Below are 11,186 nucleotides of genomic sequence, written 5' to 3' on the forward strand. Positions count from 1 at the left end.
GAGACCCCAGAGGGGGCCACACATCCAGTGGGAGGTTTAAGCAGTGTTTCCTGGAGGAATTTGCAGCCTCAGCCTTTCATGCCAGAGAACCCTGTCAGCCACCAGCTCGGGCTGAGGCCCAATGCCTAGGGCTCAAAGGGCCAGTAGCTCACAGAGCTCTGGCCCAGAGTCAAGTCCCATAGGCCTGAGGTACCTTCTGCTGCCACTATCACCATCACCATTTCTCAATGACACCCATCACAGCTTTTGCCACTGTACTGGCCCACTGAGGAGAGAAGAAGAGAGTAGTGGCCCGCTTGATTTTCTACTCTAATTAATTTGAAGTAACTGCCAGATATTACCTGAAGAGCTTCTCCATGACATGCCAGGCACCACAGAAGGCCTGCCTGAAGCCACCTTCTCAACCTAGACAGTCATTCTTGGAGAGTACTACTAGGATGTTACAGCAATTTCAAGATATATCCAGGATCCTCTTGATTTTAGTTAATTTGCAAAATTGAATACTTCAAACTAGCTCTTATACCTTTCTCCCTTAACCAGTTAGTGGTATACATAGATTATAGTCCAATTTAAAACAAAAATCAGTGTTGATATATTTAAAAAACTGAATGAGATACAAAAACAGCTACCTTCCATAGCAAAATATGAAAGTCAATAGTAAATATTTCAAATTCTGAATTGATTGCTGAGATCATGAAAGATAAAATTATATATAACGTGGCTTCCTAAAATCCAAAACTTTAGGAAGTATGAAGAGGCAAGTTGAAGAGTAGAGACTAATTATCCTTAGTTGGGTTTCACCTGTCACACCCTACTATTCTTCAGAAAACAGTAGGATGTGACAACAGAAGTGAGATACTGAAAAGTATCCTATTGATTGCATAGTAAATATTGATTCTAATATATTTCAATTACAGAAGAAAGAAAGCAGTCTGGATCTATTAATCAAACTTTGAGGTAAAGAAGTTATAAACCAGATACTCTTGCAATTTAAGAGCAAACTTCTAGGGCTGGGGATTTGGCTCAGTGGTTTCACTGCCTGCTTCGCAAACACAGGGGCCTGAGTTGGATCCCTGGTAACAACAACAACAAAAAAAGTAAACTTCTAAAACCAAGTCCTTTCTTTGAGTGCATAAAATATTGAAAACCCTTTGCAAAAACAATTTTTACAACAGAAGTTTTGAGATTTGAAAATAAAAGCTTGAAAGTAATCTAACCCAGAAAGAATTGAGAGCATTTAGAAATCAGTGACATAGTAAGAAATGCAAGATTAAACACAGTAAAGTATATCAATTTTCCAAAAATTAATCTACATTTAATATAAGCCCCATACAAATTACAGTAAGGTATTTGTAGACATAGAAAAGCAGAGAATATGGAAAAGCAGAGAACCTAGAGTAGTCAAATTTTTGTTGTTCAGTTTTGTTTGGTTTTTGAGAGTCTTGCTATGCAGTGGACTACCACTCAAAAACAAAAAGAAACTGCTGAAATATGCAACAACTTGGTTGAATGTCAAGTGAAAGGTGCCAACACCAATAGTACATATATTGTACTATACCAATTATATAACAGTGTTAAAATGACAAAATTATAGAGATCGTGGGAAGATTAGTGGATACCACAAGTTAAAGAAAGAAAGGGGGTGGTAGCGGTGGCTATAGAAACATAACTCAAAGGACTTTATTCTGTATCTTGAATGTGGTCATGGTCACATTAGTCTACATATGTGGTAAAACTGCATTTAACTAGCTTGGCATGGTGACACATGCCAATCCCAGCACTCAGAAGGAGGCTAAAGCAGAAGGATCACATATTTAAAGCCAGCCAGGGCTACATGGCATGAGGCTTTGTCTCAAAAAGAAAAGAAAAAAATTGCCCATAACTACATATTTACATGAGCACATAAAACTAATGAAAGCTGAGTAAGTCTGATGAACTGTATTAATGTGTCAAAACCAATTTCTTCATTGTTACTGTGTTACAGTTATACAACATGTTACCACGGGAAGAAATTAAGTAAAAGGTATATGGGATCTTTTATATAATTTCCTTACAACTGTATGTCTGTCTACAATAAATTCAAATAAAAAGTTAAATTAAAAATCGTTTAAAAATCTAATATGAAAAAACCATTAAGACACTATAAGACTATTTCAAACACATCATTACAGATGATTTTCAAGACTCCGAATGAGCAGCCATATAATTTACATCCATCTCTGAATCCACAGACTTACCTCTATTTTTTTTTTCTTCTTGGTTTCTCCCCAACCCCACAAACTGTCGATTCCTTTATAACTGGCTATAACAAGTTCCAGCCAGCTTGAAACACTGGTGGTATATGCGTGGCTGTTCCATCAGGCGGCCTGTACACTTGTGTTAGCTATATGACATCAGACAATCTGATTTAAAGGAGAGCTGGCTAACAGCAGGACTTACGAATTACGGCCCTGCAGTGAATGTGATCGTAGAGGATGGCAGTACATGTGTGTACATGTATGAAAGCACTGCTATTTCATGTTCTCTCTATACAGTGGTACCTCAGTTCATAAATTTAATTCTTTCCCTGATTCTGGTCACAACCCAAATTGGATAAGAACCAAACTAAATTTCCCCGTAAGGTCAACATTGAATTTAACCACTGATCATCCAATCCGGCTTGCCACCGGAATCGTGGCAAGCATTAAGCTTGTGAGCTGAGCTACCATTGTGTATAGAGGTCTCTATCTCCCATCAGTAATTTACAATATGTATTAATTAGTATTCCAGACTCTTCACTCCTAATTTTAAAATCTATTATGTGGCACATTTTATATTTCCTTCTAAAAATAATGAAAATGTCAGTTTTTTGATGTTTATGGTGATAACTGCTTCTAGTACCCATTCCCATCCCATTTCATGGGTAAGTGGCCATTTCAAAAAGTTTTCTTATGATTTTTACTTCGAGGAGACCGCTCACAGAACCTATGTATATGATTATAACTTCTGTGAAATGAAATAGAAGACAATGATTTTAAAATTTGGAGAACAAACTAGGCACTCTTCCTGCCCACTGATATAACAGCATAGCACAGGTATACTGGGCATGGCATAATGTGCAGACTAAGGGCATAACCTGCTACTTATTAAAAGCACATAAGTAATATAGTGCATAAACTCTATTTATGGTTTTGAACTTCTTGTGCTCAGAGAGCTCTCACAACAAGCATTGTTTCCATGCTTTTTCCCTACCTTTGCTTGCCAAACTACTTGTCCGTTCTAAACAACAGAATCTGATTCAGGGCTTGTCAGACAGTAAGTGGTATCTACTATACTTTTCCTGTGTAAAAGTTATGAAATATGACTCTTCCTTCTGCTCTCGCTAGAAAGACATATTTTTTAAGTGCTTCTGTATTCTTGGATTGATTACTTAGGATTTTACCACCCACTTTTCATCAGTTTTTATTTTTGGAAAGTAGGGACATTCCCTTCCCCCAGATGATACATTTTGTATTCGAACTAGACTGCCATAAGTGTTCAGTTAAAAAAAAAAAAAAAACTTACTCACATAGGATTTCTCATACAATTACCCCAAAAGGTCAGTTTTGTATATTAGGGGTGCTATAGTATCATTTTCAATTTTAGAAAACCAATCAGATAACCAAATAATTTCCCCCAAATAACTATAATTCATAGAACTAAGCATTCATTCAACATATGACTCATTCATATATATGATTTTTAGCATCTTGCTCTTAAATTTACAATCTTAAATTTTCCCAAATTTCTTATTCAGAAAGCTAATACTCCCAGTATTTTCATTTCTAAGCAAATGCCAAATGTCAACAGCTGTTTAATAAGAGCTCAAGAAATGCCCAACGAGAACCCACCCAAGAAAGCATAATTAGAACCCATCCGAATTTTACCTTGATTTTTCTTTCGGTGTCATCTAACTTCAACTCTGCTGAAACTAGTTTCTTTGCCAAATCATCTCTTTCAGGTAGGTGTCTGGCTTCAGAGATCTTTTTCAGTTTCTGTAAGGAAAATTTTGTCCTAAATAGTTCACTTTCTGTATCTTTCACCCTTTTCTCAGTTGCCCGTTCTTTCTCTTGAGATTTTCTTAAGCGTTCTTTGAGGGCTGTAATCTCATTGTTATGACGAGCTATAAGTTGTGAGATTTCATTTTCTGCATCTTCAAATTTATTCAGGACTTTCTCCTGTCTGTACTGAATCCTTTTCAAAGCCTTATTTTCTTTCCACAGGTCAGCTAACTTGACCTGGAGTTCAGACACTTCATTCTGTAATGCATTGATTTTTAGCAATCTTGCAGAAAGAACCCGTTTTGTCACAAGATCAGGATCTTTCCAGAGTGGCTCTCTGTTGAGGCTTTGGGAACGAAATCCCACTCGGGCTCCCTTTTTGTTTGGTGCACCCTTAGGGCTTGGTTTCCTAGGGGCTAAAAAAGAAACAGTAATAAGAATGTGAAAGCTATAAAGTGTCATTTTATTTATTCAAACACAAGGGATTGGACAACATGGTTTAATTCTGTTCTTAAAAAGGGATTTTATAATATTTCATAAACTGCAGTTTTATTAAACTTGTAATATGTTTCTATGAGAAGGTTTGGGGACTTTCTAAGAAAGATTGAGATTATGATCCATCAAAGTATTTTATATGAAGTATCCAGAATTTTATATGAAATTACTCTACAGTGCTTTACAACATGACAGTATCAGGTTTTAGCTATGTTTAACTTTATAGATAAGATGGCAAAAAGAATTCAAACAGGGATCATCAGCATGGTGCAAAATAAACACCGGATAAAGCACTGTGGTAGTCAAATCATTCGTGCTTAGGTAGCTGTGATTGTTACCTGAAATGTAAAGATATGTTTCTTATAAATTAAGTTTAGCTCTTTTTCTTCATTTGTGGAAATAGGGTGACAAAATATCGTATAGTAAGATTTGGGACTCAGATTTACCACTTAGCAACTCCTTTGACAATTCAATTACGATTTTCTGATTTTATTTTCCTGATCCATACATGGAGAATAACACCACATACATAAGCCGATTTTTGTGACAGCTAACTGAAAATGGAAAATGACAGTACAGGCGTGTTTCTAAATGCTTTTTCAAGGAACTTCTTTTGTGCATTGTTCAAATCAACATCTGATATAATGTGAGAACTAGAAAAAAAAAATCACATCCTAAAATTATAAATACATGAAATCTTTAAAGTGTACATATTCAAATTACATTTCTCAAAATATTGCAATGATTTTACTTTCACTAAAAGTTCATTAAAGTTAAGCCTCAATATGTAGAGCACCTGCCTTTGCAAAGAGGCACCTAAAGTCTGCCATAGTTGAGTATAACCAACTTAATCTCCAAAGTCACTGCATTTTATCAAGAAGGAAACACATTCCAGAGTCGAGGAGGAGAAAGAGAAGAAAAAGAAAAAAATAGAAGATCCAACTTGCCCTATTTCCCCTCCCATGAATACCTGGTTTGTTATGTAAAGAATAACAAGGAAAGCAACATTTTTTACAACTTGACATTATAAAGTTTCATTTAAAAAGATGGAATAGTTTATAGATTCTGTTTTGACACACACTGATTTGGATTCCCAGCTCTATAAATGAATACTTGAAAGGAAGTGGTGATGAACGAAATGGGGCAATGCCTAATTGAAACTATGAGACACGTTATCCATTAGCCACATGTGGCTGAGAAATTTGAAATGTGCTAGTCTGCACTGAGATAATGCTGTAACCATGAAATACAGGTGGGATTTTGAGTTGTGGCTTTAAAAAAATGCAAAGTAGTTCACAATGTTTTTCACTGCCTAAATGCAGAAATGATGTTGGGCTAAATAAATCAAAACTAATTTTACCTGTTGTTTCTTTAAATATAATTATGGGAAAATGTAAAACCACGTAGACTTACATTTTGACAGGAATTATATTTTCACTGGACAACACTGCTTTACAATGTAATTTTGAATTTGAAGTGTCCCCTATTTCCATTTTCTTTTTTTCCTAATAATTGAGTTAGCAGGGTTTTGGGTTACACGACAGGTATTCTGTCTCAGAATGACAGAAACTTTATACATAAAAATTACTATATGTGAAGATGAATGGCAGTTGTTCCAAATCTGATTTTATTTTTTATGCTGGGGAGTGAACCAGAGCCTCATGCATGCTAATATATTTCTGATTTTTATGTATAAAATTGTAATGCTCAGAAAATAAGATTTCATAGAAATAGTAATTTATTTCATTTGAAAAGCAACAGCTTAAGTAAAACTCATAAGAATCAGGGTAAGTTCTACATTAATACTTTATTCAACTAGTCAGATACAAAAGGTTTCCACAACCAACTTTAACACCCTAACAATCTGAACGTTTATTTTTAGCATGTCTTATTAATATGACTACAAACTGACCATTGACTTCACATCAAAAGATATTTCTCACCTCCCCTTTTCATTTTTATTTTTGAAACTATCAAGAGGAAACGTAGTGCTGACAGAAGATAAGTGACTGCTGTGTCATCTTTACCTCTCTTGTTAAGTCACCACCAAAAGATGAATGCAAAGATTTTTTCTTCAGGTGTTAAAAATGAAATCTGATTCATTTTTTAATGTAGCAAAAATAAACTATGCATCTAACAAGATCAAGAAAAGCTTATATTACTGATTAAAACAGGATGGCTAAATATATAATATATAAATATATAATATGCAAAAATGTGTAACCAAAACCCCTCATTACATTTATTATTATACACAGAAATTCTGCTAGAGCATCAATTTTATTTGAAAAAATAAAATATACTGAAAATAAGGAGGGAGAAGGCAGATTTGCTATTAAAAATCCAAATCCATAAATTCAAGCGTCTAAGATGCTGCTTAATCACATTTGTTTTTTCCACAGTTTATACTGGTGATGGCATTTTAACCAAGAGAAATTAGTGTCCAAAGAAAGATATCAGTTTACTCTGTTGCTTGGTCATAGCAGACAAATTCCTGCAGATTTGAATTCTTTCAAAAGACAGTGTACAGCACAAAACAGTACAAGTCAGAGAGAAGACAGTAATTTAAATTTTCTGGGTCAATGCTGAAACTGTTTTTTAGTCTTTTCTCAATTACATTCCCTAATAAAGTAAGGCTTACATAGTTCTGATTCCTTAACTGGGTGGGCAGTTACTACTTTCGGGGAAAGTAGAAAGAAAATTGAAGAATTCCTTACCAGTAAGTAATATCGTAAGTATGCAAATTATTTCTTACAAACAACAGACATGTCCTAAGGTTCAATCTTAAGACATATTTGTCTTATATAGCAGAAGTTTAAAATCATGCTGTCAACTAAAAAACTGAAATGAGAAACTTTCAGTGACAGAGATCTGGAGGAAGCAGCCCCACCAAAAAAAAAGAGAAAAATAAGAAAAAGGAAAAAAAGAATAAAAAAAAGCATGCTTGGAAAAAAGAAAGAAAAGAAAGGACTCATTTGTTAGAAATATGGGCACCTCTGATGAGTCAGATTAGTGGTGTCAAGAGGTAGTGGAAAAAAAAGGAATATATATATATACACACACACACACACACACACATACATATGTATATAAATTTGCCCTTATAAATTTTTCTTTAAAAAGTGATATTTGCACATCACATATATATTATTTGTAGTTTTTAATGTGCAAATATCACTTTTTAAGGAAAATATCTAAAAGGCAGTTTGAATTATACTGTACCTCCGCTTCCATCTTTTCAATGGCTATTCTGCAGAGAAAGTCAATAAACTACATTAGCGCAGGATGAAATGTGCTTCCTGATGTAGCCTATGCTCCTCTCAGCCCCAATTTGACCGCTCACTGCCTTGCAGCCTATCTTAACAATCATGGCTACTGCTCTTACAACTGTCTGTATTTATGAATGCATACTATCAGCACCCGTGAGTTTCTTTTCCTAGGCTCTTCTTATAACCTTTCATATTTTGTTACTCAGTACAATAGGGTTTTCTGGACTGGAGATTATTAAAATGAACAAGAGATTTACAGAACATTACATAGCCAAATACGTCCCATGATAGTAACATTTTAATAACCAAGTCTACTTCATAACACAGTTTAATAGAAAACAAATTAGACTGGTAGTTCCAGGTCCCAAATTTCATTCCTAGGTTCAATCTTAACTTTTACCATAAGCACTGCGTTGCCTAGGGTAAGTAATTTTACTCCATGTATAAAAATGCCTTTAACCACTTTTTATCCATGCCTTTGAATGCCTTTTAAAAACAAACAGAATTGTTTGTTTTCAGGTTTTATTTTGGTTTTACCCTTACAGTAACTACCTCCGAGATACCAAGGCACACATTTATTTGGGAAGAAGATAAAATAAAACAAGCACCCTTATCTTCGATATTATTGTGTGACTTTGAATATTAAAAGGGTAATACATAGACCCATAAAAAATACTTATATCAATTTCTAAAGCTACAGCCTATTCAAAATGTAAATCAGCTCCACTGGACTCTTTCAAAAGAATACTTACCTTGGTGATGCCCCTGGTTATCTGACACTTGTCTTTTAGGATTTTGCTCCCTAATATTTACAGGTGACGGCGGGGCGGGCGAGGACTGGCCAGAAGACTGTGGTGTGGTTCCCAAATCGGATGAATAGTAACAGGAGTGGTGTCTGCCGGTCTTACTTTCTTGATCACTATCTGTACTTCTTGCTCTTTCCCCCATTGTTCTGAAAAAGTCTCTATTCACATAATTTCACAGATTCATGACAACAGTGAAGAGCCTCTTCCTAGTCTTCATATACTGGTGACAATATTATTTCTGCCCAGTTTATTTCTCCACAATAGATCTGTAGTCCACAATTCATATCAACCACGGGAAGGTCCACTGTATTTTCTACAATTAAGGAAGGGGGGAAGATTCAGCATATAATCACGAAACAAAATTCTACAATGAACTACAATTAAATACACTCAAAGCAAAATAACATATAGCTTAACATTTTAAGAGGCTATTTTTATCTTTTACACGAAAGTTATTTACAATACTAGAGAAAAGACAGCTCCTGTCATGACCTTTCAAGAAGAGAACATGTAAAGTATCTCACATATCATTGCTTCTGAATGTTAACTAAATTTGATTCCTGTGAATCTCAATAGTTACAGTACACACAACTGCCAAATCTTAACAGGATGATAACAATCCAACGGCCAGATTTTTTTCTTTTTTCAGTGGGAGAAGGGAGAAGTGGGTGGTGGGAGTGGTGATAAAGAATAACTTGATGGTAAGAACAAGGAAAAAAACCTTTGACTACGAAAATGTAAAACTATTTTTAAAAACAATCAAAGGAAAAACTATTTGATAAAAGACAGCTGCAAACATGACAGAAAAATGATCATCGTCCTTAACAAATACCTCACACCGTTCTATAAGAAAAACATGAAGCAAAAGCTTAAATACCTGATAAGACCTGAAAATGACAGACACACAAACAATCAGCCCCGTGTATCACTCTGAACCCTGTCACACTGCCAGCAAGAAAGCTATCAGGTCCTATTGACGGGGTCACACAAAGGCTCCGGGGCCAAGTGAAGGAGCTCCTACTAGCCACGGACGGAGAAGCTCGTCATCAACAGAATTCCTACATCGGCGAAAGATAAAACATGTCAAACATATTTAAATCTACAAATACATATTACCATTTTTTAAAACACTAGTCCTTTTTGTAGATGCTAAGGAGCTCATTAGTTTGAAAATTGGATACAAAGGGGGAAAATCAGGTATGTATTGTAACCGTACTACGACAAGCTCTATCAACAAAATAGAGACAAAGGAATGTATTTCTTTATACAATTACTTTAGCTAGTAAATGGAAAAGGAAATACTAAAATGGAAGAATTAGAATGCTGCATTGAAAACACTAATGAAATAATGAAGTTACATAATGATCACTAATGGCAGTTACACCACAAAAAGGAAAAAACGGACATTATTGTGGCTCCTGGTAGGACACACTCTGTCTGAAGTAACAAGCCCCCCCCACCCCAAAGTAAGCCTACATCTGATCAGGTCTCTAAACATAAATGACAACTGACGGAGCACATAAAGGGCAGAGATACAATATAAGGAAGTGATCAGCAAAATGCAGGCTGTGGCAAACTCTACAAAAATAACAACATTGCATTAACAAATTCTAAATAAAACAAAAGAGAGAGGGTGTCTATAATATTAAGAGAAAGTCTTAGCAAAACAATTAATTGCAGCCTATGGACCTTATTTTGATTCTGATTCAAACAAATTGCATAAAACAAAGAAGATAATTGAGAAAATTTAAGCACTGACTGTATTTCATATGAAGGAATTACTACTGCTTTAGGTGAGATAATGACATGGATTGTTTCCTGTTAAGAATATTTATCTTGTAGGGATATTTGCTCAAATACAAATAAAATTAAGTAATGTCTGAGATATTTTTTTTTTTTGCAGAGTAACCCAGGATAACTCAGGTGGAAGTAAGGACAGAGATGAAGTAAGACAGGCCATGAGATGATAACTGTGTAAACTGGGTAATGACTTAAGGCTTCATTATTCTGATACATCTAATATTGGTTTGATAGTTTCCTCAGTAAAAAAGACATTTTTTAGCTGTGCATGATGGCATACCTGTATAATCCCAGCACTCTGGGAGGCTGAGGCAGGAATCTTGCAAGTTCAAGCCTAGCCTGGGCAAAATAATGCTTTAGTGAAACCCTAAAAATTTTTTAAAAATTAGGGTTGGGGATTTAGCTAGGCCAGGGATTTAGCTCAGTGATGCTGCCAGCTGCCTTGCAAGCACAAGGACCTGAGTTTGATCCCCGGTACAAAAAAAGAAAGAAAGAAAAATTAAAATATATATGGCTAGGTATGTAACTCAGTACAAAGGCACTGAGTTTGATCTTCAGTACCTAAATAAAAACAAAACAAAACAAAAAAAAAACACCTTAAATTTTCTTTCGGCGGCAGTGGTATCCCACCACAGAGCTCAGAAATGCTGCACACTTCTACCACAGAGCTACAACCCCAACCCAAACTTAGAACTTTGACCTTAACTTCTGATGTATTAATGTCTAGCACTCTGTCAAAATTTGCTATTGGATCTGAAATCCGCAATTCTTTTTTTTTTTTTTTTTTTTTTTTTTTT

General features: G+C 35.1%; 1 protein-coding gene across 5 annotated transcripts in view; it reads right to left on the minus strand.

Moving 5' to 3' along the window:
• The window catches only part of Lca5 (lebercilin LCA5), a 41,977-nt gene that overhangs the window by 18,622 nt on the left and 12,169 nt on the right, over window positions 1–11,186 (minus strand). For 4 of the 5 annotated variants that reach the window (XM_033756603.1, XM_010617836.2, XM_010617838.3 and 1 more), the window contains exons 2-3: window positions 8,536–8,902; window positions 3,906–4,435 (exon numbers count right to left, since the gene is read on the minus strand). In XM_033756603.1, coding sequence (XP_033612494.1) covers window positions 3,906–4,435; window positions 8,536–8,731 — 726 coding nt within the window. In that variant the 5' untranslated portion in view covers window positions 8,732–8,902. Of the gene's footprint in view, window positions 1–3,905; window positions 4,436–8,535; window positions 8,903–9,466; window positions 9,649–11,186 lie in introns of those variants that run through there. The other variant, XM_010617837.3, reaches the window with a different exon arrangement.

This window comes from Fukomys damarensis, unplaced genomic scaffold (genome assembly GCF_012274545.1).
Source record: "Fukomys damarensis isolate Sample0158 unplaced genomic scaffold, DMR_v1.0_HiC HiC_scaffold_27, whole genome shotgun sequence".
NCBI classification, from domain to species: domain Eukaryota; kingdom Metazoa; phylum Chordata; class Mammalia; order Rodentia; family Bathyergidae; genus Fukomys; species Fukomys damarensis.